The following is a 26806-nucleotide window of genomic DNA, read 5'->3' as shown; positions in this document are numbered from 1 at the left end:
AACAGGAACAGAACAAATTTATTAACAAAAAATAGCTATCACAGTGTCATTAGGTCTAATATTTCAAAACCGATATGTTAAACGGATACATTTCAAACCTTAAGGCAGAGGAAAAGCAAATACACTTAGAACATACAGGGATTTTCCTTCAAATGCCAGCTGTACTTGTTGAAAATTAAATTAGAAGGGTTATCAAATTAAAAGGAAACACAGACCCTGATATTTCAAGTAGGAAGCTACACATGCATGAAAAAGCAGACCGGCTGGGGATGGCTCATTGTGCCAGGGTCCAGCTAGTGCTGGGCATCTTGCTCCAGCACAAGTGGCTACGGGCTGACCACTTAAGCTTTGTCCTCCTAGTGCAGTTTTGCAAGTGAATTAGAAATATGTAGGAAGTGCAGGGCGTTTGGTGAAAGCCATGCAGCCCGGCAGGCAAAATCTAAGCTGCAAAGTGCGGGCAAACAGGGTGAAAGCCTGCAGGCCGTCACTTCAAGAGCTCCAAAGGAGGTTCAGTGTTGTTTCAGGAGGCATACGAAGGCCTCTTGCAGCTTCTGAAGGACATATGAGGTTGGGTCAAATAATGGTGTTTACAGGCTACCAACCACACATATAGGCCTGGTTACCCTCGCCCACCTGGGGATGAATTGTTTTTCCTGGCACTGTGGGGGTCAGGACAGCTCACGATTAAATGATCGGCAGACAAATGCTCACTGGGGCTCATTCTAAATTAAAGTCTTTCTCCTAAAAAATAATAAAAGTGGCAACAGAAAAGACAACTACTGCTTTCAGACAAGGCAACCCTTTTCCAGATTCCTCTATAATTTTAATCCAAGAAAATAACAAGAGTTTGCACAACTATTATGACTTATTTTTAAAATCATATTATTGGAAAAAGTCAGCCAAGGAGAAGATAAGCCACACAACTCAAGTAACGTTAACAAGACCAATTAAACAGAATAGAAACAAAGTAAGTCAGGTTCTTCAAATTAACGTTAAGAAAGAGTTGGGTAGTTTTAGTTTTGACACCTAAAAACATTCAAACGAAGAAGGGAAAAGAATGTGGAGAACGGTTTTGCTCTCAGTGAGCAGAGAAATCTTACATCCAACAATGTTTGTACAGTCTCTTTGTCCCAAGATGAGAGAGAGAGAGACTGTAAAGATATGTGGTTTCGCTGATGCCCTCCTGGTGGGCAATCTGGCCCCTGATCAAGATACTGGCATGGTATGGCACAGCAGAAGGGTCTGCATCCATGTACATCACCTATTACCAATGGAAAGGAGAGGAGAAGCTCACACAAAGGAGCCATCTTCTCCCTGCCACAGGTGCCAGCTCTGGTACTCTACTGAAACCAGCAAAGTGCAGCATCCTTAAGTGTTGTTCCTTTCTTTGGATTTCTCATTTCTGCTGTCCTAGACAGAAACAAGAGGGGAAAAGAAAGCAGAGACCTGGCATTAACATGGCTTAGGAACTGGCATTGCCATGCCTGAACAATTCTACCCCAGGCCATGAAAGAGCATTAACCCCACCCTTATGCCCGTTCCATCTGTCTCTAGTTTGCCCTTTTATACCATGAGATTGCTTCTTTCATATGGAAGCTAAAAGCATTGATTGGGTTCTAAACTATGGTTAGTGCAGGCCATGGTTTACTGTGGTATCAATGTCCTGATCACTCCCCAGAACATCTCCTTCTGCCCAGAACAGTTCCATTTCCAATGGCCACCCACAAGTTTTCTCACTATTTACACAAACTTGTGGTTTGTTGTACCTTATAATGACATGACTTTTTACCAACATACTAGGAGATTAAAATCACTTGGGAGTGGTTAGAAGGTCAGGCAGGATCAACTGTCAGATTTCTGGGTGATTCTATGATTCTTTGGCTTTTTTACTCCCAATTGTTTCACGATACCCATTATATTGCAGAAATGAAGAAAGCAGAGAGGGGTACCAAGAGTTCATTACTGTGTCGAGGGACTGTAAACTCTGTTAAGTTTTGGTATTCAGAACAAATTCCTGAGTTCAGAGTTATTCTAAGTGTATGCCTTGTGCATCAGGCTCCAATTTGCGGATCTCATGTTCTACTAAAGAACTAAGTAAACTGGGCAAGCCTGAAATCTGCTCAGTCCTGAACTAGATAGCCAAGGGGATTCTCTTTAGAATAGTTATTTAAAGGAAAACACTCACTGTCAAAAGTTCCCCTTCGGGGGTCATTCATTCAGGAAGATTATCCTGAGAATAAGCAGCTTTAGGATGCATATGATTTGAATTAGCCATATTCCCTTGCTGACACTCTTTTCACTGTTCTCACTGTGCCTGACCTGAGCAGATTGCGGGTGGTGCAGCTGACAAGGTGGAATGCTCTTCAATATGAAAAAAAAATATTCCTCCCAAACTAGAATGATCAGGGGAAAGGGGGTGCTGCTCAGGCTTTCCCTTGGCATACTAGTTGTTTATATGAAGAATGGTTTTGTATAAAAACGCATTGCACCATGTGAACCCCATCCACAGTCTGAAGGGGTCCCACCCAGTCACAGGCTTATTTTGCTCAAGGGAGAGTGAGGCCTGTACAGTTAACTTCACCAGCCAGAAGTTAACTGGCTACTGTTAACACACACATTATCCTCAACATTTTCAAAAGTGGGAGGTCCATCACTTGGCTTTTGATAAACACGGGGTCTGTAGTACTTAGCTAATTGGGGACCACTGCTCTAGATCAGCATTTCCTAAAAGAGCAAGGGACACAATGTCTCTCCCACTTGGTACTTTTTTATGTACTTGACACTTGTACTTTAATTATTTTTACAGCTATTTGTTAATTTTTCCAGCATAGGTTTTTTTGTGGTGGAGTGATACCAACAGCCTTTTCACTGACCCAGAAACAAAGAGACAACCAAAAGGGGTTATTTTAAATCAATTAAATAATGGTCATTTTCCCCCCACCCCTTATCACACAAAAAAAATGCAACCAGCTTTATTGTGAAGTAATTTCTCATACAGTAAAGCTGCCATTAAAAAGGTGGAATTTTTAGTTTGGGTTTATCAGCGGGAATGCTCATTTTTGTTAAACAGGGTCCCAATGACACCTTGATCTTAACATCTAAGCTCACCTTCAATAGCGTTTAGAAATGTTAACTGGAGCCCTGTTTACAACCTGCAACGAGAATCTAGAGTTTGCAACATATCAGAATAACACAGAAGCAGATATCCCCCACTTTCACAAACCACTCTTGTGGATCAAGGAGGGACTTATGAATGGTGAACTCCCTCTCTAGGGATCACAAATGATCACACAGAGTGAATCAGGGGAGGGTAAGTGATACCTCAGGAGGTGGCGGCTTGATAGTGACAGGCTGCGAAGTTCTTCGGGGTGGTGAAGGTTTGGGCTGCACTTGCTGCTGGACTGTGTTATAATAGGTGACCCCTCCATACACCTGAGACTGGGCCTACAAACCAAGATAAAAGGAAACCATTGGGTTGGTCTAAAGCAGACTTCCTCAACCTCGGCCCTCCAGATGTTTTTGGCCTACAACTCCCATGATCCCAAGCTAGCAGGACCAGTGGTCAGGGATGGTGGGAACTGCACTCTCAAAACATCTGGAGGGCCGAGGTTGAGGAAGCCTGGTCTAAAGTGTTTGATAATATTGCATATTATATTGTTATAACATCCACAGTATTGTTTATACATCATAGCTGCGCGCGCGCGCACACACACACTACTTTAAATACAAAGTACACACACATAAATCAATCAATCACAGAAAACACATCTGAAAGAGTTAAAAAGAAACATTGTTTGTCCAATTATAGGAAGCTGACATTTAAGGAAAAAAAGGAACACAAAAAGAAGCCCCCCGCCTTTCATCCAAGCTTGATCTCCGGGCAGGGTACAGTAAATAAACAAAAACCACAGCATCAACGGACTACAAAACAAGTTGCCTAGTGAGCTTCATGACTGAGAGGGGATCTGAACCCCGATCTCCCAGGTCCTAGTCCGACACTTAACCACTGCACCATGCTGGCTTCCTAGAGTACTTCTGCTATGGGGCAGCTCTACAAATTAAGTAGGTAAATAAATATGGAGAAAGCCAAGAGTCACTTAGAGAAGGATCTTCTCCTTGAAGCTTGAATTCGTTTTATTCTGGATTGTTTTATTTGATGTGTTATAAACCACTTTGAGATTTTTTTCTTTAAGTAGTATAGAAATGAAACAAATAAACAAATAAATAAAAATAATACTCACTGCAAAGAAAGTTGCCTAGACATTCCGCTATGGCAACTGTAATCTAGGTTCAAGGTGCCATTTGACTATTAGCTTATATATCTGAGTTTCTAACACTGGGTGGGGGTTATTCGGCTTTTTATTTTTTGGGGGGAGGGTTGTTCTTGTTATTATGTATTATGTATCTTGTATGCTTGTGTTGTGAACCACGCTCAGATCTACTGATGAAGGGCAGTATATAAATTTAATAGATAAATAGGTAAGTTATAAATGCCCAGACTTTTAGGTCAAAGCCAAAGGAAACACGGAATGGCAACGTCATATTCCGTGGCTTGTAAGACCTGTTTGGTCTTGCCTCCACAGCATGAAATCTGTTCTATCAAAGATACTTTCGCATTTGCTCAGCTTGGATTAGCTGCCTCTGTCAATGCAATTACTAGCAAGAGGAATACCCAGAAGTACCCAGTGTGCATCTGCTACAACAGTGAGCAGCAGTCAGTGTACCACGTGCTGCATACACTTCTCGCTTTGCCTGAGCCCTAATGACAGGACAAAAGCTTGCTCAGATAGGAGGGGAGCCTGTGCCCAGCGATGCTTTGTTTCTCTGCCACCTGCCGCTTTGGATCTCGGTGTTTAAAGACTTAAAGCCCAGACGAGAACAAACTTACTTGAGCATTGGAATACAGATGGGGAGGTGGTGGCGGCGGAAGTGGTCCTGGAGGGTAGGGGTAACTGGGATTGCCAAAATTCATCACTCCAGGGGGAGGGGAGAAGTAGGTCGGTGCTAGCAGTTGTTGCGGTGGGGGAGGTGGCGGCTGCTGTCCCGGCGACATGGAGACAGGAGGAGGATATAAACCAGGGTTGGCCAAAGGTGCTGGTGTCTGGTGTGGATGTAACCCTGGAAGAGAAAGAAGAGGAGTCAGACAGTTGCTTCTGAAATCAAAAATCTGCTCCATTAAGTGAAACGTTTTGCTGGAAGGATTCATGTGCCCATCCGATGGCACGAGCAAGTCCTCTGCAGCATCTCTGTGCAATGCCCCTGCACTGTGCTTGTGAGGATTGATCCTGGAGGGTAAAATCCCTGTGATTTGCAGATGGTCAGAAAATCCCTCCTTTTAAATCCAATTAAGCTCAAATGTTCTCTCCTTCATTTTGTTTTTCCTACTGAGAAGGAAATGGCAGCCGTGGGAAGAGAAAAAGGAAAGATTCAAATAATTATACCAGCCGTGAGAAGAGGCTTGCTGAAGAAACCTTCTCTCTTGCCTAAGACAGGATATGAAGTGGGCAAGGCTTCCCCCACAGCAGCAAGAAGTAAAAAAAAGCATCGTCTCCAGAATCTGATGGGAACAAGTACCTGATTCAGAATGCCCTCCTCTTCCAAAAAGTGAATTAGTAATCTTCTAATATAATTTCTTAGCTCTTTTGAGTATAGATATGGCTGTAACAAATCTGTGGCAAATCTGTATGCTATTAAAACATGATAAGGCAGGTCTGTTTTTTGGACCCCTGATAATGGCAGGAGGGGAGGTGCCAGACCATCCCTGGAGGATCCATCCCCCACTCCCAATACACAGCAGCTCATTATGACCCAAGAGTTCTGGGTGGGGTGTGACTTAAAAAAATTACTGGGCTGACATGAATGATTTTGGGGCTATGGAGGGGGAGTGGCTGGCATGGAACTTTTCTTTTATCTGTTGGTTAGTGGGTAGGAGCATTGTTTTGTTCGTTGTTAAGTGTGCTGCCAATATTTTCTATCACAGGGGACTTTCTGTTTCTTTTCACAGGGGTTTTCTGTTTCTTTCCCCAATACAGTATGTTGTATGGAAAAAAATAATATTATACGTTCCTCCCCCCCCCCCATGGCATAATGTGTTTATGTATTTCTTTCCCAATGTAAATCACTTGAAGATGCTTTGGGTGACAACTAATAAGTTTATGACATCTGCCCACCTGCCCCCCATCGTATCTGCACAGAAGGATCAGCAAAACAATCTCTCCATCCCATCACTGCATTAGCTAAACCTAATTTAGATTTTTGTCTTCTGACACACATCTGCAACAGGGTTTCAAATGCAGCAGAATGGCACAGATGGAATCCAAAGCTTCAGCGTGGTGCCAATTTTTTTCACGGAACAGAGAAGGCTTTGTACCAAGGATGCCATTTGGTACTATAAAGCAACGAGCGAGGGCAAGAGAAGGGGGAAACAGTTTTGATCCAATATTCCAGGTTTTAGGCTTAAGGTAACAATCAACCCTATATGATTGCCCCATTATCTTTTCTCTCTATTTCTGTCTCACAGAGCTCACACAGGCTTGCGTTGGAGAGAAATGCCTGGACAGGAGGAGATGCGAGAAGCAATTCCCTACCTGGATGGGAGAGATGCATTTCTGGCTGAACAATCACCCCTTGGGGAGGCAGCGGGGCAGGATTCTCGCTGTGAGTGTAGATCGGTCCCTGGAACTGTACTGTAATGATAAACCATCAAATACGACCTTTATTCCATGCACACTGGTAGCTTAACAGTAAACACACTGGGATCCCAGTAAAAAGAAGCCAGTTTCCATGAGGGCAGGGGGAAGAACATGTGAAATCATGCAAAGAACTGTTCAGCCACATCAGCTTTTAGAGATGGTTCAGGGGTGAATAAGGAGATGCTCCTTATTAATGGAAGTGGTGTCTGCACAAAAGTAAAATGGAAATTTCCTCTTTGTTTGGACTGGGGAGACTCAGCTTCAGATTCCCCTCATCCAGGAATTTAAAAAGTGCTTTGTTATTTTCATGCTGTTTAATTAGTAATTCATATTTCCGTGTTATTCTGGTACAAATTAATCCACTTTTACTTGAGGGAGCACTTACAACACTGTAGATGGAAGGCTGAATAAATCATCTGTAACCTACTCGAGTTTTATAGTAGTACAAAACACAGGGAACCCAGAGATTTTTAAGCAGCAGCATGCACTCACGTGTGTCATAGTAGTGCCCTTCCATTATGCTTATGTGCACAGGTGGAGCAGGCTCTGGGACAGGCCTCTGACGCTGCGATGAGTAACGCTTTGCACGGCCTGCCTGAACACCCTGAAAAAGCACAAGACTAGTCACAGTTCATATAAGAATGTCACAATGAAACACCCTGCTCCTGCAAATTGGGACGTTCCCGCTTTTAAGGCCTGTTCAGAACTTATGTCTCCTTAAAGAGTAACTTCTTCAGAATCCTGAGAATCAAAGCTCACTTTAGGCTTCTAGTCCTCAGAGTTAAATGAAAAGCAGCAGCTAAGCGGGTACTTTACCACTTACATCTTACTCTGCCAATTCCTAGAGGTACTGGGTGGTGCTCAACACCTTTCCTGCTTTTGGCCCTTTCCCTTTATGGCAACAGCCTATCCCCCATTTCTCTGTAAAAAATATCCAATGAGTTCAAATTCAACCCACTACAAGGGCTCAGCCAGAGTCAAGTTATGTAACTTCCCCCAGATGCTGCAGAGACAGATGCAGATCTCTACAGGGAATTCTAGGGCCTCAGCCTATCCTCTGGTAGCCAGTCAGACCCACCACTTGAAAAGCAGGAAAAAGACACAGGACTTTACCATCTCCTCCATCCTGTTGAACTGAGGGGGTGGGGCTGCTCCAATGTGCATCTGGTTAGGAATACCTATTGGGAAGGGAGTAAAAGGAAAAACAGCAACAAGGCTGATTACTACTTTACACTTAACATTAGAAAGAAACCAGGAAGAGGCAGCAGGTTAAGGAGGATCCTGAGGAAAGGTGAAAATGAGAACAGATATTACTTGCTAAGATTCAGAGAGAGCAGGAAGATGCGCATGCAACTTTTTGTCTCTAATACTGTAGGTCAGGAAGCAACATCAGCTGGGTATATTCCATGTACCTACAGATTTCACTCACAACACCGGTACTGTCACATCCTGCAAACCTCAGCTTCTTTTATAACAGAGAATAAGCCTTCATGACAGAAAACAAGTTTTAAAAATATGTAACAGTACCTGCAGATAGTCTTCCTGTCTTGCAATCTATTCCCCTAGCTTATTCTCCCACACCTCACTCTGAAGTCAAGGCGGGCCCTTTCGCTCCTCCAAGCAGAATTCACAGGAGATGTGTTAAGACTTGAGATAAGTCTGTTCATAATCACTGCAGATAATTACAAAACTTGTATGTTTCTGTAAACCAACACTGCACTTTATTGGTTCCAGTCTGATATTATTTGCTGCAAGTGTTTTGATAGCATTTGTGGTTATCTACAGTTTATTGCACTATTTAGAATCCTTATAATACAAGTGCAATAGGAATGAACATTAAAGAGAGATTCAGCTGTCATGCCTGAGTAGAGTAAGATCATGCCTGTGCTAGTCAATTTTGAGGAAGTGTGCATGGAGCAGCTGTGGCTGCTATTGTGTATAGGCAACCTGCTCAGGTAATCTGTTTTACTCTGAGCATTCCAAGGTACATTAAATAAGAAAAAGGAGTGCTGGAAAGCACTCAAATGAAATCTGGCATGATAATATTTCGATAGACAGAAGCATGTCTAGACCTATTCAAAATCTGCCCTACAGAAACCCACGAATCCCCACAAAGAATGACCAAATTCTGCAGATAAAGTAAATATTTCTATTTCCAACGACAAGCTCTCTCATCTCCTGACTCTTTGACGAATTCATGAACTTAATATTACATCTGAAGTGGCATTAAGTGACATGAAAATTATATTGGTGTAAGTTGGTATACAAGTCAGAAAGTGGCAAGTACCCCCGTGTGAGCAGGGCTGGTTGCCACGTTTTCCAATGGGTGCGGGAAGGAGAGGAGAGGGGAGAGGGAAAAACGTGGCAGAGGGAAAGTCCAAAGAACACAAAATTTCAGCATGTGTAAGGTCAATATGTCACCTATGACTCATTAGGGCCGCAGATCTATAAGACTTCATGGCTTGATTGCATTGCAAAGCGGAATAACCAATGCAGTCAGCTCCTAAGACTCTAACCTTTCATACTGAAAAAGATTTATTTGATAGCAAATAATGCCAGAGGAATGTTCAGATGTGCAATAAGGTCCAGAATGAAATGGAAGTTCAGGTGCCGTTTTTGATCAAAGGGATGGCCAAATGGCAGGCCTCTATGTCTCTTCAAATGAACTGTATCTGTTCCCTTGTAACCATACTACAAATCTTTGAATGAAGTAGATTTGGGGCTACGTTACAGAACACAAGGGCTCATAACAGGATGTCCACATTGGTAGATGGCACCAACTGCCGCAGAACCTACCACCTCTGCCTCAACGAGAAGTTTATTTTCTTACACTTATATCCCACTTTTCTTCTGCCATGGAACCCAAGGTGGTGTACATGCATTTCCCAGCTGGTCACCCCTTTGAGCACTGGTCAGAGACCTACTTAGTTCCAACCAACCTCATATGCTATCACAGCGGACCCTGGGTTGAGTTGGCTGAGCCTACAGTGGGTACTTTCCTACTTAGGCCAACATCGTATGAACCCCAGTTTTTCTTCTTTTCTATTCAACAGTGCATTAAAGAGCACTTCACATACAACGGAGCTGTACAGAGTCCCTGTGGCTGCTCATATACTTCTCTCCTCATCAAGACAATGCAGAGTCTGATGGAAAACTATCTCTGTGTGTTTAAAAGCAAACTTTGTAGCCTTCATAGTTAAAAAAAAGTTGAATTTTGAAAGCATAGGCAGTGTTCAGCAACTGCAAGCATGATGTGTAAACACTGGAGGAGGTTTGACATATGAAGTCCTCACCAGTCCGAACCCTACAGAACTGTGAAACTGCTTTTTCTTCTTTATCTTAATGTGATTTCTCAGAATAACTGAAGGATATTATTTCCAGGACAAATCAGCACAGAAAGAGGAGCTTTCGCAGAACAGTCATGGAACTCCTGCATCCTCTCGGACCTTCAGTTTAGGCAAATACTTAGTGGCTAAAAATGAACAATTGGGATTTAAGTTATGTTTGAAATTTTTTAATGATGTTGGGACTTCTGCCAGTGAGTGGATATGTCCCAATGTCACAGAGATGCAATAAGAGCTTTTGGTTATTGCTGATCTCTGATCCTAAAAGACTCTGCTTACCATAGATTGAGCTGCTCAGATCCTAAAGAAAAGCATCTAGACAAATAGGGGTGGACAGAAGCAACTTGGACTTAGGAAAACAAGAGCCAGGGCCTTAAGAAGGCAGCAAACTAAGGGAAGCAAGGAAGGTGAACATAAGTAGAAAGTGAAGACTGGGGCTTAAGAAGGCCAGGTTTAGGAGGATGACAAAGGAAAATGTCGAGGCAGGGCAGGGAAGAAAACAAAATTCTAGGAAATAAAGAGAACAGCAAAGGAGCCACATAGCAGTTTGAAATAACCACATACATATTTGGCTAGAGTGATGTTTTAACTGTTTTATGATGAGTCAGAACTTAGATTTACTGTTCTTTCTAAACTGCTCTGTGGGGGTGGATTATAAACATATCAAATAAATAAAGCTAGTCCCCCTCTGCTTCAGTTCATCAGCCAGCCACTTACCCTGAGGTTGTATGAACTGGGGCTGCCCTGGGCTCCAGTTCTGTTCTGTTATATTTAACTGGGTTATGTCTTGCTCGAGCCCATCTAGGCTGGCTTCAACAGGCACCTCCCAGTTACCAGTCTTTGCTGGCGAAGGGGATGGTATAACCTCAGTAGTTTTCAGCGGTGCAGGAGTCAACCCCAATGGAAGCGGGACTTCCTCGGCCAACTTCCCCGTCTCGCCTGCTTTGGTCCGAGTCCTCCTTGCCCGGGAGTAGGACTTCTTCTCCACTGGCCTATCTGGTGGTGGCTGCAGAACATCTGCAGGAGCTGCTGGGCTTTCCGAAACCACTTCTTCCTTTTTAACAGGGCTGTTGCGAATGTGCGGAATCTCTACTTCAGGAGAAGGCTCTCGTGGTGGGAGGGGCTCCAAACGCCTGGAACGGTAATTGCTCTCGTGCTTTGACTGCTCACTGAAGCGAGGTGCGTGCTGGCTGTTCACATCCACAGCCCGGTAGCATGGACGAGTCTCTTTGTAGCCACCGGGTCTTGGAAAAGTCCTCGGTGGGGGCATCCGTCCTGTCCCTGCGGAGTTCCTGTTGATGAATGTCCTGGGTGGCACGGGAGCACTTTCTAGGCTCTGGTGCCGTGGCGGCTTACTAGGCCGTTCATTGGCCCAATCTGGCTCTCTCTGTGGTGGACTCCCAAATCTGAATGGAGATAAGATGCTACAGGTCAGAAGCACATTCCTCAAGCTATTCAGGGCACAGAACTGAGTTCCACATCATTAATGTTCCTGCACCACCACACCCCCCCCCCCGGTCCGGTACTATAATACAACAAGTACATACACCTGTCTTTGTTACCTCACCTTGGTTTGCGCACTCTCCTGGGCTTGATGTCATCAGGGTTGTGTGTTGAGCGGATATCATACCCATAAAGAGCAATCAGCTCCTGCCTTGTTTTCGGTGCCTGCTCGTCTTCCCGGAACTTGTCATGCTCCCACCGTCCCTCATCTTTCCACAGCTTGCGCTGGCGGCCCTTAGGCCTTGCATGACAAGAGGGAAAGAACCAGTGAGGCTTTAATGTTTATATTTATAGAAAGCAGCTCTATCCCATCTTTCTAGCAACACGGGACCTCAGAAGGGGTTCAAAACCATAGATTTAAAAATATACTGCAACAGATGTTGAGATCTAATTTATGTTCCTATTCCTACTTTTGTTGCCACGTTTGAAATTCAATTATCTTTGTATTATTGTATTGGCTTGTTGGAGAAAGCATTTGTTATGGTCTTTGGTAGGAACAAGAAAATGTACTGATCTTAATACAGTGGAATACAAATAAAAACTAAAACCAGTCGTATAAACGCACCGAGTGCAGGGAGAAAACTCAAATCAGGCAAAATTCTGACAAAACAGAAAGGTCTTCATTTAGCTAAAACGCCACTAAAATAAAATAGTCAACTGGGCATCAAGGGAGGGAATATCAAAACCAGGGTACCCCAACCAATAAAGTCTGTCCCAGGAGAAACATGAGACTCAGAAGAAACAGTCAAATGACTATGTAAAGCAAATAATGCTTCCTGAGGATCTATGCACCAGTAGATGGCTGCTCAAAGCCATTCAAGGTTCTTGTAACCGCAACATTAAGAAATGGTCCCACATTGGCGATAGCACATAGTATTTAAAAAAAAAGTTTTCTGTATTAGCTTGTATTATTTTCTCTGTGAGCAGTCATTCCTTCAACTTTCTAACCCTTCCATGCCAAGAGCACCCCATGCTCTGCAAACCCACCTCGCTTCACTCGCTGCCCACATCACCTACCGGACTTCCTCTTCCTGAGTTTGCCCACGAAGGTCATGCTCAAAGAAAAGACCTTTGCGAGGTATGTATGCAGGGTTCTTCCGGTCCTCGTCATCATCCAGGTGCTTAGGAAGCTTTTTGCCAACCTTGTTCTCAATTGGTTCAGTGCTTTCCTACAAGAAAAAGGAAAGCAAGCGCCTCTTGGTCTTCTGCCTACACAGAAACCCACCAGAAGTGTTCCAGAACCCATCCTCTTCATCCAATGTTTTGATCAAATGTTATCACAGAAGATAAAACTGATAACATATATAGAACAGCTGTCTGAGAATAAAGATAGTATTCTCCATAAGACAACTCTCCAAAAACCATGCAAGTACTCCGGAATAAAGGAAAAGAAACCTATATTACCTAACTGATAAAGCAAAACCAGTAAATAAGAAAATGTTCTTCAAAGTGCTGAGTGGGATTCAACGAACAGGCCCTGCTGGCCGAAGCCTGTGGTTTCCACTAGCACAGCATGACTTCCTCCCCTCCCTGTGCTGCAGATTAGGCAAGCAGAAGGGCCTGCATGGACAGCAATCCGCTTAGCATGATGCTGAGAAGTGTGGACAAGTGCATTTATGGTGAAGTAGAATCAACATCTGGAGTATACACTTAGTATACACCTATACACTTAGAGACTTTTCAACAGCACTTTTTCTTTGTGTATGAATATTAAGAGAGAATTGTTGCAAGATACTGTTCCCTTAATGGCAAGAAAAGTAAGAATTGTATGTTGAACTGCTGAAAATGTGGAGAAGATTTCTATCATTTGCAATGAAATTGTTTGCCAGCTGAAAAATGTTGGGAAAAGATATATATATATATTGGAGAAATTTTCAGGATATAAAGTACAACTAGATCCGCTGCTATTTCTCCTAAGTGATGTCACTACTGGAATACTGAAAAAAAAAAAGGTCAATGTCCAATGTTAGCTATATTCAGAACAGACCTAATGAAGACTTTAGTTAAGTCATTTGTCCCAATGGGTCTACTCCAGGTATGATTCAGTCAGGTATCATTATGTATGTACTGATTTGTTATACGTTAGAAATATCAGCTGTACAGAACACTGGATGATTATGACAACACCAATGGCTAGAGACTGTGTAGAAAGAATGTAGGAACGTGTTCTAGTGCTGAAAATAACTAACTGCATTTGTGTAAGTGGGAAAAAGCAGTTTAAAATGTGATGCCTTTATTGATTTCCCTAACACTAACCTATTACACAAAAATGCAGGAAGCTTCTTTTAGAACGTTATGAAACTAAGTATTTATTTCTTGAAAAGTAAATACAAAGGCACCTTTTCGTTTAAATGGTTAGTACCTATACTCAGCATTTAGTAAGACTTACCTGGCCATCCCCACTCTGCCTCTCGCCTGCCACAGTGCCTTTCGATTCTGGTTTTTCATCCCCTTTGTCTGATTTTCTTGTCAGCTCATTAGTTTCATTACTCTCCCGCTTCAGGTCCACTTTGGATGTCTCCTCCTCACTGTATTCCCCCTCCTCAGCCTGAAACAAACATCCAATGTGATTCAATTGGTGCAGGTGCCTAGCAATTTAAAGAATTTTTCTTTTTTTACAAAAAATATTTTCCTCCAGGACACTGTTTTGTCTGAATAGGCTTATACAAACTGTTTTGCTCTGCAAGTCAATCTATTAGTAAACACAATCTATGGTTTAATTTGAAGAGTTCTCACAGCACTCCTTCTCTGCTCCTGCTAAAGTGGCAGGAAACAAGCCAAATTCCATCTTGTTGTGATGTCTGAACATGGGCTTGTGTTTGTTTAAAGAGAAATGAACCATGAGCAATAGCCAACATTTGTTGTTGGCTTACTGCTCGTAGTTTGGGAGAAACAAACCACAAACCCAAGTTCAGTTGCCATGACAAAGCCAGACTTTGGCTTGTTTCCAGCAGTTCAGGAATAAGGGAGAAGCACAATAAGAACTTTTCAGTTCTGTGTTCCTCACGCTCACACAAAACCACAGTTTGTTTATAACTATGGTTTAATGTAAGTGAACCACCATTTGGAACCTGATGGCATCCCCAACACCAGCAGAAGATAAACAGGCATCCAAGGCACGTGCTTCTAGGTCTAATACCCCCAAGGTAAGCTTTGAATACAGAAGATAGATAACATATAATAAATTTCAAAACGCAGAAGTTGGACTGCTTTTCCATGGTAAAGGAGATAAAAATTACACATTCCAATTCATCCAAGGGTCCAGATTCCTGAAGGTTCCTTTTCTAAATAAAAGTTCATTGGCATGTTAATACTGTACACCAGAAAAATGGCAACAGACATATTTGAAATTGTCAGTAAAAATGTAACTCACCTCTGAGTCGTCAGCACTTTCATAGTCAGAAAGAACAGCTAAATATAAAGAAGAGTTGTTTGCGGTTAGACAAACCCTTTAAAATTTGTTATGTAGACGACCAAATTTCTCACCTTCCCATACCTTTCTCTTCTCATATACTCTCTCGATCCATTGACAAAGTCATCATCCACACAACTTAACAGACAAACTTGTTTAATCTTTGATGCACACACTCATTTTCTTTTCTTTTCACATTCCGTTCACCAACAAGACATAGTGCTTCTCAATCTAAAACACTATAAATACACTGGTCATGCTTCTCTGCCCTCTTAGTAAAAAGCTCTGGTTCACATTCAAGCCATTTCTCATAACTACTGCAACCATCTCCTCTGTGGCATTCCAATGTCACTTCATCCCTCTTGCCTAAATTCAGAATTCTGCACCAAAATTATTCAACGCTTACACGACATGTAAGCTTTTCCTTAATCCCTACAATGTTTTCTCAACTGTTCTTGCTGTTACCTTGAAAGTCCACTATGGCCTTGCTCCACCTCATCCCTCTGCTGCCACCACCACATCCTCCTACCTATGTTCTTAGCTCCTCAAAATCCACCACCCTCAATCATCTGTTGGCCTTATGCTTCCGTAAAATATTCACTTTTTTGCTTTGCTGCTGCTTATGTTTCCAGCTTCTTCTGAACACTTACATAACGCTGAAATTCCCCGTCTTCAAATCCCTCATCAAAACTCAGCTTTCCGTTGAAGCTTCTAGGACAGTGCATTAAGTCCTCACATCCTAATGAAGTGCATATATATATATATATATATATATATGGCTCCTTCACACTGCCACAGAGCCTGTGTCCAGTGAACCAGGGGAAGTTTCACTGTCCACTCATGCTCACAAAGTGATGGTGGATATGGGAACCCTTGAGCTGTTCTTTAATAAGGCAGCTCTGGCCACATTCTATAAGCTTGGTGTGTAGAGGAAATGGAATGCCCTCCTCAGTCAGTAACAAATGTTATAGATTACAAATACAGAAAACCATTTTATCAAGTGGTAAATGTGGGGAAGTCTTACCACTTGATAAGATATCCAAGCCATTAGAATGTATGGCAGAAAAAACAACACACTGTGTTTTCATTAATACAAACAGCCAAACAAAACTCTGGTAGAAAACCTTACCACCCATTCATCTATGATGAGGTCCATTTCTAACAAAAGATGTCTGAATTTACCTACAGGCCAAAGTACCATAAGCATAAGGGCTTGTGTCTGGAACATCTTCCTTGTAGAATTACAACTTGATTTTTTTTTAGAAAAGAAAATGTATATGCTGCTTGGTTGTTTTAAAAAATGCTATTACAATAAGCATTAATTCTAAGAATATTCCCTGACCAAATCTACACTACGCCTCACCATTCACAATCACTCAAACTAAAAGGGAGAGCATCACTTACCATCTCCTTCTATGCCGTCTTCACTTTCCTGTTTTAAGAGAAAGAAATATTACCATACAGAGTAATGAGTGTAGATTCAGAAGAAAAACAGCATAACCCTCAATAAGAACACAAATGAAAATGCTTATTGCAATACACGTATGTTAAGAAATCTAGGTGATGAGGCAACACAAAACTGAACAGTTTAATGAAACTGCAACATTCTCTATCATATAAGCAAACAGCAGCAACAATGATGTTCAGTTATTTTACGTGGGTCTTGCCAGGTGGGGGATGTAGCTAGTAGCCAAGATCCAGTACACTTAAATAAATTACATTTATGCAGCCACAGAAAATTTTGTTTCTCTTAGCCCAATTCTATTTTTCTTTTTGCTTTAATCCACCTCTTTTCCTTTTATTGCTTGTGTTAACAATAACAGCTACATAGGGTTCTTTAGGATGTATTTTCTTCAGATGTTGTCTGGAAAAAACTAGTGCTTTACACACCAAATCTCTGAAGGAGTCACTTATTTGGTCAGATTTGGCTATGGGAATGTGATTTTCTCATTTAAAGGGGGACTCGCTTCTTATGGATGTACTGCACGGTCTCAAAACACACTGACTGAAGGAGGGCTCAGTTTAGCAACAAGCCGGAACCCTGCCTACCAACTGATCTCATAAATAAAAAATTGGGTTTGTGTCTCAACTGGACAGGCAAGAGAAATAGCTCTTCCGCTGCAGCTTATGCATGCAGATTATGCACCTGCTGACAAGAAGAGCAGGGCATTTTCCAGAGGCAGAAAGGTGCCCTTTCCCTACTCTGCTGGGAAAAGAATTGCCTGCTGTGAGTACACCTTTAGAAAGCAAGGACAAGCCTACAGTGGTACCTTGGTTCTCAAACCTAACCCGTTCCAGTAGTCCATTTGACTCCTGAAACTGTTCGAAAACCAAGGTGCAGCTTCTGATTGGCTGCAGGACCTTCCTGCGCTCAAGTGGAAGTCACTTCAGACGTTTGGCTTCCGAAAAACATTTGCAAACTGGAACACTTACTGATTTGTTTGACAACTAAGCCGTTCAAGAACCAAGGTACCACTGTATTACAGACAACTGACTGTCAACAACTTCCTTTGCAAAGAGAAAGAGCCCCAAGGAAGGGCTGTTAATGTGGGGAACATGTTGGGACCTACAATTTCTGCTTACTAAGCCTACTTCCTTTACTCATTCATGTTTTCAAGCTTGATCATGTTACATGATGCTACCCTCTTTCAATTGTTTTTTATTTCTTGTGTCTCCCCGCACAACCATTTAGGTCTTCTTACAGAGGTGGTCTGCTTCAAACTTTGAAAGCCATACCTTCAAAAGAACAAGGGAGTCAGGAAAGCAAACAAAAAACATGGCAGCTGCTAAATGCTACCCAGAAGGATGTGCAATTCCCACCCAACCACAGTAGATGTGTCCCAACTGGCAATCTAAACCAGGTATTCCAAGCTTGGAATTACTGTACAACATTTTAGCACACTGGATACATACTATTTCATTGTACTATGACAACAAGACTGCAGCTCCTAGTTGTTGATTCCACCTTAATTCAGGGGAAAACAGAATCAGAACTGAGAACCAATCTGGTATTTCAGTACGAACAAAATAAATTAGTCCAAGACCTGGTGGATCAAACAAGCAGCCAATGCAATAAAACCAAGTGCATGCCATCTGTAAATCCTAATGTGGCCATCCAGCAAAGGGTGTGTCTTAATTCCTAAAACCTCTCTTTCAAATGCTGTCTGCTTCAAACTCTTCAGTTTTATCTCCACTTGGACACCACCACTAACCCCACGATTACTTTGCAAACGGACCAATAACCTTAGCAGCTTCAATCACCATATTGCTGTTTCTATAGCTTTCAAAACATCACAGCAAAGTTTGCTTATCAAAACTATTGGACCTTGTTAGCTAAAAACCTCAAATGTCACACTTAACATTAATGTTACTCCAAGAAACAAAAGTGGTTGATGACACCCTGGTCTTTGAAAAGCCAAGCGGGGGAGAAGAGGTTCTAAAAATACTCAGGTTCTAAAAATATGACTACAGACCAAGGGAATACAGTGTACATTTTCATCTCATAGACACAACTAACAGTTTTAAGTTCCCAGATGGAAAACCACAAAGATAACTGGGACTGAGGCTTGACTGATAAGCACATCCTTTGGCCTCCAAATTCTTGAATCCTGGCCAAAGATACCCAAGAACTAGCTTGCTGAGGAAAAACCCGACAAAATGTGCTCGAAAAGACTTTTGTAACTAAGGGCGGCATTAAAATAAATCTTTACATATCAATTTAAAAAAACAACAACCCCGAAACGGAGAACGAGATCCTAAGGCTTTCTCAAAAACCACATCGTTTGAGCGTATGATAACCGGATAAAAGCTACGGCTACTCAACGGCAAGCGTTGAGATTTTTTTAAAAAACCAACCACCAAGGACCGCTCTGTGCATTCGCAGGTACACTGCCGTTTCTGCTTTAATGTCGCCGGTAGTTCCGGGGTCGAGGCCCGCGGTGAAAGCGGGCCCCGACAAGAGCCGGGTGCAGCCAGAGGAGAAAGTCCAAGCAGCTTCTACCGCTCCCGCCCTCTTTTTCCTCTTCCCCAGCAGGCTCCCTTCCACACTCACACACTCAGAGTCGGCCGGGCTGCCTCCCACCGTCACCGGCGCCTCCGCGCTCACGGCGTCAACAGCAGCGCCGCCGCCGCCGCCCCCTCCCGCCACAGCCAGACCAGAGCGGTGGGCGCCCCGCGGGGAAGGGGCCGCGCTGCCGGGCGGCGAGTCGGACTCCTCGTCCTCGCTGCTGTCCTGCGAGGCGCGCTGCCTCCGACGGTCCGCCATCTTAACAGTAGCCGAGAAAGAAATGAGAAGCGAAACGTTTATGAGGGGGAAGTAGGCGGCGGCAGCAGCGGCGCAAAGGGAATGACGGGAAAGCGAGGAGGGGAGGCGCGAGGCCGGGGAAGGACTGCGGCTCCCGACATGCAGAGCGACATGCTCGCGCTGCTCTGCGCTCCCCCCCCCCCTACCCGAGCTACCCAGGCTCCTTTGCGGTCGAAGCGGCGGCGGGAAAGGAACCAAAAAAAAAAAGAGAGGAAGGGGTTTTAAGAGGGGAAGAAAATTCGCGCCCAATCAAGGGGCCGCGGAAGGCGACGTCACCAGCCGGCGGCTCTCCAGTGGCGGGCGGAGAGGACAGCCCAGCAATAGCATCACGTGCTCCATGCCCTCGCGGGCTGCTGCATTAAAAAAAGAGGGGGGTCGTAATCCGCCAGAAACGGCGCTTCTCCTGCCATTACGTTTTCCCATTGCGACGGTGACGTCATCCCTTTCTCCCTGCAGTGGTAAAGCGGTTGTGGCAAGGCGTTGTACAGGGGACCTAAGGGAATAAAGCGACGAGTCTGTAGCAGGGTGGGGTGGGGTGGGGAGGGGAATGATGCAAGACCAGTTAAGGTAAGGATAGGGTGGGCTCAGAAAGAAGGTGCAAGACCCAGAAACAAGCTTCGAAACAATCCGCAGTGTTTTGCTTTTTTTTTTTGTACTTCAGAAAAAATAAAATCTTCACCACCTGGCACATTGTGTAGCAACTGCCCTGATGAAAGGTTCTGGAGAACGCGAAAGCCTGTCACACTTACTTGCACATTTGGTTGCCCTAATAAAATATAGCCGCCAACTACGGATTCTGGCGTTCTGCCCCCCCCCCCCAATTACAAGGCTAACTAAACTAGCCATAACAGCAATGGAAGCTCAGCCCCCTCCATATCCTCCACCAATACTAGCATTGCCCTAGGTAAACAGCAAAAGGGGCAAACAGGTCAGTATTTGCACAAGTAGGGGGAGACAATTCTGACATTTAACAATGACAACATACGAAAATCGACCTAAGAATATTGAAGCTATGCATCCATTAATGTCATCCATTTTGAGGGTAGACAAAGTACTGCATCTACAAGAGAGGTTTTTCTTTTAAAATGATTTCCTCAGAGAGGCTAACTTAAAGCCAACTCGTGTTTTCTGGCACCAGATTTGTTGGGGTTTTTTTACAGGCCTTTTGATCTTTGTTTTCACTTTTGTTATGTTTGATTTGATTTTAATTGTTTCCATGCTTTGTTAGCCACCCTGGGAGCAGTTGTGCTGATGGGTGGGGCAGCAATTGCCCAAAATAAAAACAAACGTTACATTCTCCAAGGAACTGCATCTGATCTCAAAAAATAATACTTCCAACGAATACTTCAGAAAAGAGCACACCCATCATATAAAGCAGTTTAGGGCATTCCCATTGACATATACAAAAAAAAAAAAAGCTGCACTTTTCCCATTTTGGGAAATTACTGTCCTCATAAGTGTTAAAATGTGCTGGACATATCATATTATTATTATTAAAATGTGTTAGTTGCTTTATAATGCCCAGGGCAACCCAAAGCTACTTAAAACAGTATAGTAAGAATACATCACCGCCCCCAGGAGCTACTTTTGTGCATACTTTGACACTATATGAGAGTGTGACAGGCCTACTGCTATGCCTTGCATTTGATGCCCTTTCACCCCACTGTTCAACCATCTTTCTACCCAATACCTGCCAGGTTAGGATACAGTCTGCATACACCTAACAGCGAACTGTACGTCTGAAGTTGGTTTACAGCAAATCAAATTGCTCCAACTAGCTCATGGACGTGCAAGTTCTTTTTCTATCAAGGGTCACCTAGTCAAGCATCCTGTTTTCACAGCGGCCAACCCAAGGGAAAGCTGAACATACAGCACTCTTCCCAATTGTCCTTCCTAAACAACTGACATTCAGTTTCTCCTACGGTGGAGGCAGAAAATAGCCTTATCATCCATTAAGTTGTCTAATCCTCGTTAAAAGCCATCACTGCATCTTCTGGTCACAAATTCCACAGTACTCTCTTTTCTTTTCTGAATCATCCACCATTCAACTTCACTGGATGGCTCTAGTATTATGAGGAAGAAAAATTTCCTTGACACCCACACATCATGTTATACATCTCTCTCATATATTCCCTTACTCACCTTTTTTTTCCTAAACTAAAAGCCCAAATGCTGTAACTTTTTCCTCATAGGGGAGTTGCTCCATCTCCTTGATCATTTGGGTCATCTTTTTCTGAATATTCTCCAGCTCTACAATATCCATTTTGAGGCGAGGCAACCAGAACTGTACCCAGTTATTCCAAGTGAGATCTTACAAGAGATTTGTATAACAGCATTACAGCATTGGCATGTTTTATCTCTAATACCTTCCTCAATAATACAGAATTCACCTTTTTCACAGCAGCTGCACACTGGACTGAGCTGGCACTGACCAAGAAAGGGCTGAAGTCTCATACACACTCACTTGGGAGTATGTCTTACTGCAGTCAGTGAGATGTATTTCCAAGTAAATGTGCATAAGACTGGGCTATAAGGCATGTATTTCCCTTTCTGCTTCTAGTATATAACAGAATATGACCATAAAGGCAGATTCTGAGGCTCAAAAGTTTTACCGAATCCATTAAACAATGCATAATGCATGACAAAAGCATCAATATTCTTTCCATTTTATTGTAAAAAAAAAAAATGATTTGTTTCAATTTTGTTTAAACATACAAGCAGAATTTATCTTAATACTCCCTGTTAACACTGTTAAACCTAAATGAACTGAAGCAAAATGTTTTTAAAAAACAAAAACCCCAAACATTAACAGCCACAAATTTGGTATTTACAAACTTTTTTTTTCCTTTATAAGATATTTACAAGACAACTGATTTTACATATTTAAAATGGTATCAAAAAGGATGCATTTGCAGACAACCACATGTCAAAGGGCAGAAAACAAAGGAAGGGATTACAGACACCTTTTTTTTTTTTGAACTACCATAAGCTTGGTTAAAAGTAATGTTTTGTCCTAAACCAAGTATCAGATCTAATTTGCAAGGGCAAATACAAATTTCACAGTGCCGTATCCCCTATAGGGAAGGCTATTCCCTCCGCTCCCAACTAACATCCACTGCAAATGCTTTGTACAACCCCTACCTACTTCCACACACCTACCCATTCTCTTAGATCTAAATTGCATGTGTTATTATATAAGTGGGATTCTTCTTGTAAACCAGCACACTATTGACTAGGGAACATTTTGCTGTTGTATTTCAGAAACACACACTGTGGCACTTCTGATAATAGATGTTTTATGGGCTAAGCAAAAGCAGTTATCCCCTCCCCCAATGGGATATAGACCTAAGACACAATCTTGCAAACTGCTTGTGCTTACTTGAGAGCAGAAAGTAGGCCCAAGTGTTGGCAGGATCAAGTCTGAAATCAGTGCCTTCAAGAAGCCTATACTTGAGGCTTTCTTTTTTATTTTTTACATCCAGGCTTGTAACTGCAGGGTGCAAAAAAGAAATAAAAATAAGGATGCATGCTGGCATGCTAAAAGAGAGCAAAAGATTCAAATACAGCCTTATTTAAAATAAAATTAGGCAAGCATTGTGCGCTACCTCAACTACACAGATTACTTGGCAAAAGACAGGATCTGCTTTTCTCATTTTGAAGTTTAAGCCACACTCATGACCTCTTTAACTACGTTCACATTGAGTGTGCTACTCTGGGGGGGGGGTATCCTTCTGAATTCCCGGGGAACGTAACCCAGAAGTGGAACAGCAACTACTAGAAGTATTTGAAAGATGTGATAGAAAAACAAATGTGTTAGATAAGCATTTACCCTTCAATGATGTCCTTAGTGTGCATCATCCTGCACTGGGATCTGCAACAAGCAATGAAACTGAGACCCAGAGCTTTATTTCTATTTATACAGAAGTTTCATTCAATGCAAAGAAGTAAAAGGTAGCTTCACTGCTCGTCTAAGCATGTGTGCATATACACACACACCCAGGCAACTTCCTGCAATTGCATGGATCAGGCAGATGAGAATGTGGAATTATAAAGGAATTCCCTGTTCTCTGGAGAGGATGAATGTTTCATCTTCACGAGCTGGAATCTTACTTAAAAGATGCTAAACAAGTTTCAAAGAGACACAAGGGTTCAGCTGTTACTTTGATTTAACTCAATGTAAACAAATGGGAGTTGCTGTAGTGAAGAATACAGGCACAACCACTTCTCTAGCAGACTTTAACATTCCCTAAGATACATATAAACTTATGTTGCAATGGACTTCAGGCAGGGGGAGGAAACCATCGTTTTCAAGAGGTATTGGGGGGGATTAATCACTTTATGTATGGCAAGAGGATAAAATCCTTTTGCCTCTCTCATTGCTGCCCTTCCCTCCAGTAGCAGTTGCTTTGCCGGATCTGGGGATGGAAGTACATGGTGGTTGCTAAGCAACAAAGTCCTTCCATCATATACCAGGTATGAGGCAAAGTCTGGGATTTTTGGTGAAGCTGGGGTGGACTATTTTTGAGATGCCATTTGTGCCGCTTGGCAGTGCCATGGGTCAGTATCTACTCAATTCTCCATGCCTCATTTATTAGCAAATCTGGCAGCACTGCCACTGAGAATTTCCAATAAGAAACTAGAATTGTGCAAAATTTTGTTTCTTTTATATATAAAAATAGCCTACAATTTAGCCACACTGTATATAACAGAAGAAAACTAAGAAATAAATAGCCTGCTGGTAAAACAAACCAGGAAAAGTCTGGAGACAATCTGACATTGCACTGTCAACCCTGGTTTATACCTAACTGTTCCAACAGAACTAACAGTGTGACATAGTTGTCAAGGTATGGAGCCCTTTACTATCAGTAATAAAATGTCAAGTTTTAATAACCTGCTGTCCTGTAATCAGAAGCAGAAGGCATGAACAAGGGTTGTTTATACCCATTGAAAATATATTAACTAGCCATATCATAACAGTAGAACATGAAAAACCAAACGAGGTCGGAGGAAATGTGTAGAACCATATGCGGAGCCTTTTTAGAACAGCAATTACAAGCACCAGGACAAGAAGAAACATCAATGTTTGTCCAATATATCTTAATGGGTAACGTGTCTCCCACCCACACAAATGTTCAAGGTCGTTAACCAGCAGGCTAAATATTTCAAAAGGCTTTATTAGTTTGTAAAAGCAGGGGTGGGCTTTGCATGCTCGAGAACTTACAAATGAGAAGAGTTTCATTGCATTTTTTTAATGCTTGTCCACCTTTCAGTTTTTAAATGGCTGTTAATTATCCAATAGAGATAAACTGAAGTGCATTGTAAGCTGCCAACCTTGCTGTCCCAACACAAGCCTCCAGTAATTTCTGCCAGACAAAGGAAAAAATGGAAAACCAGTGAAGAAGTTCAGGGGGTGGGGGAGAAAATAAAACTATATGTGAGCATAAAAATTATTTATAGTAAACAAGAATATACATCACGGGGAAAGAGTGACATGACAGAACATATAGGTTCTCTGCCATTTGCTGCAAATAGCACAAGCCTACCATCAAGGCAGAGTTTTCTCCTAGTTGGACATGCCTATTTTCTGCATGTCCGGTGAGGAGTCTGTTTCTTCTGCATCTCCAGCCGGCAACGGCTTCGCTCATCCAACCACGGCAGTTCAAAATTCCTGTTGAACAAAGTGGCCCATGGAAAACAGTTAATTATGGTGAACGGAAAGATCTGGCAGCTCAAGTTTCTAGTCCTATGTGAGAAGCTGGCAATAAGCACATGTCAGTCATTTATAGACACACTGGAAGTAAGTGTAAGCCACAGAGTAGCCAATCTGCACATATTTTGCATAGTATTTTAAATAATATAAAAGACAACAGTTCCTGAAATGCTGTTCTTCATGTGTAGCATTCTTTTTAAATTATTACTACTAAACGTGTCAAGAAGTGAAAAAGCCTTGAGTTGAACTTGCGAATGGAATTAGAAAGCAGGACAACTGAAAAAATACCATGAAAATGAGTTTCTATCAGCCATCCGGTGAAATAACTGTCATATTTTATCAACGTATTTTCAGTACCTGACTTCTGCAGTCTTAAGGGATAGAATATTACAAAGCCATGGTTCTAAAGATTTCAGCAAGAGTGCACAGAACAAAGAAGTATGACCAGTAAAATCATTTTTAGCCTAAAGGCTGGTAAGACCCAGCAAAAAATTTAAGAGTAGAAGTGTTAAAGAGGCATACCCACACCATTTTGTGCTCTTCCCCCTTTTAGATGTAGCAGCCATTTTGTGTGATGCCACGCCCTGGCAGCCATTTTGTGACTGGCACCCTGGATGAGTTTCTGGGTCTGAAAATAGGCAACCCTGCTGGTGTGTGTTTAACATGTTCCATGAATACCATAAACCTCATAATATGCAGATTGCAAATCATAGTCTTTTTAGTGCTCACTCTGTTGCAAAACTGTGAAATCACTGTTGTAATCACTGTGAAATCAAAGTTTGTCTCTAAATAGCGAAACACTCTATCACGTAAGGCAGAAACAAGATCACCCCCTCAGACAAGAAGCCCACAATTTAAGTCCACCCATTTCCATAAAATATTTTCTCCTTTAATGCAGTGTTTCCCAACCTTGTGCCTCCAGATGTTTTTGGCCTACAACTCCCATCATCCCTAGCTAGCAAGACCAGTGGTCAGGGATGATGGGAGTTGTAGGCCAAAAACATCTGGAGGCACAAGGTTGGGAAACACTGCTTTAATGTAAGCATATGGGTATACTTACTGTGGGTTTAATTTTGGTAACGGTCGGCCAAATGCTACAACAGGCAAGTAAGGGGTGATCAGCAAGCTTTCAACTAGGATGAAAAGAGAAGAGAAGGTAAACTATCTAATTGCAATAGCCACTCACATTTTGGATTTCTACTTTTACAACAGGGTTCTGCCAATCCTTCTCAATCAAGCTTTTGCAGGTGGGAGAAAAGGACACCTGCAATACCATATTTAAAGCCACTCACCATCATCTGACTCTGGGAAAAATGAGGTAACTTCAGGCTCAGATTCCTGAATTCCTTTCTTTTTATACATTCTGAGTTGTAGTCGCTGCAAAATTCTTTGCTCCCGGATACGCTGAATATCCCACCTAGGGAAGGGAGAAGAGAAAGGAGAAAAACAAGGTGTTTTAAACTTGTACTTGAAGACATTTTGATTATGGATAGCAGCAAACTATCTTCCACTATTCTAATCTTTTTTTCTTTTTCTTTTTTAAAGCAAACTGACTTTAAAAAAGAATATCCTATGGCCTGGAGTTCCATAGGCTAACTACAACTAGTGTGGTAAGGTGCTTTGTGCTCAAACTGACTGCCTACACATTTCAATGAGTTATGTCAATTCCTTGTATTTAGAACATTTTATTCTGCTCTTTGGCCAAAAAAAAAAGGGGGGGCTTCCAGAGCAGTTTACATACTATCAAAAACAAGATAGTCCCTACCCATAGGCTGACAGTCTAAAAAACACAACACACGAGAAAAGGAACAGGGAGGGGAGAAGAAAATCAAAATCAACAAT

At 42.3% G+C, this 26806-nt stretch overlaps 2 protein-coding genes across 6 annotated transcripts in view; both read right to left on the bottom strand.

Annotated features, from left to right (window-relative positions):
* CASC3 (CASC3 exon junction complex subunit) lies at positions 1-19523 on the bottom strand. 3 transcript variants are annotated; one of them, XM_083708725.1, is made up of 14 exons: positions 19003-19523; positions 16356-16383; positions 14913-14950; positions 13929-14087; positions 12557-12708; positions 11604-11780; positions 10754-11442; positions 7806-7870; positions 7185-7296; positions 6588-6686; positions 4889-5118; positions 3322-3444; positions 3109-3152; positions 1-1410 (listed from the first exon to the last, which is right to left on the bottom strand). In XM_083708725.1, the coding sequence occupies exons 1-13, from the start codon at positions 19213-19215 to the stop codon at positions 3111-3113; spliced, it is 2127 nt and encodes a 708-aa protein (XP_083564851.1). In that variant the 5' UTR covers positions 19216-19523; the 3' UTR covers positions 1-1410; positions 3109-3110. The 3 variants fall into 3 exon arrangements, with proteins under 3 accessions (XP_083564851.1, XP_083564853.1, XP_083564852.1); XM_083708727.1 differs by having other exon boundaries at positions 3109-3165; positions 19003-19391; XM_083708726.1 differs by lacking the exon at positions 3109-3152 and having other exon boundaries at positions 19003-19397.
* MSL1 (MSL complex subunit 1) overlaps positions 13939-26806 on the bottom strand; it is a 26439-nt gene continuing 13571 nt past the window's right edge. The window contains exons 6-11 of one of the 3 annotated variants that reach the window (XR_014557368.1): positions 26257-26381; positions 26025-26097; positions 24798-24922; positions 16356-16383; positions 14913-14950; positions 13939-14087 (exon numbers count right to left, since the gene is read on the bottom strand). Coding sequence is in view for 2 of the 3 variants with exons in the window: in XM_083708755.1 (XP_083564881.1) it covers positions 24832-24922; positions 26025-26097; positions 26257-26381 (289 nt within the window). In the remaining variant the exon portion in view is untranslated. Of the gene's footprint in view, positions 14088-14912; positions 14951-16355; positions 16384-21904; positions 24923-26024; positions 26098-26256; positions 26382-26806 lie in introns of those variants that run through there. The other 2 variants (XM_083708755.1, XM_083708754.1) reach the window with 2 other exon arrangements.

Source organism: Podarcis gaigeae, assembly GCF_964106915.1.
Source record: "Podarcis gaigeae genome assembly, chromosome: 13".
NCBI classification, from domain to species: Eukaryota; Metazoa; Chordata; class Lepidosauria; order Squamata; family Lacertidae; genus Podarcis; species Podarcis gaigeae.
Note: the sequence above shows the minus strand (reverse complement) of the source record. Positions and strands in the feature narration are given on the sequence as shown.

What these genes read in the sequence shown, in the direction of transcription:
- CASC3 (XM_083708725.1), bottom strand. Translation starts at nt 19,215, where the DNA reads ATGGCGGACCGTCGGAGGCAGCGCGCCTCGCAGGACAGCAGCGAGGAC. An exon ending in TCAACAGGATGGAGGAGATG is followed by an intron (nt 7,297 to 7,805) that starts GTAAAGTCCTGT and finishes GTGCTTTTTCAG; the next exon opens with GGTGTTCAGGCAGGCCGTGC. An exon ending in AATGCATCTCTCCCATCCAG is followed by an intron (nt 5,119 to 6,587) that starts GTAGGGAATTGC and finishes TTTCTCTTCCAG; the next exon opens with GGTTACATCCACACCAGACA.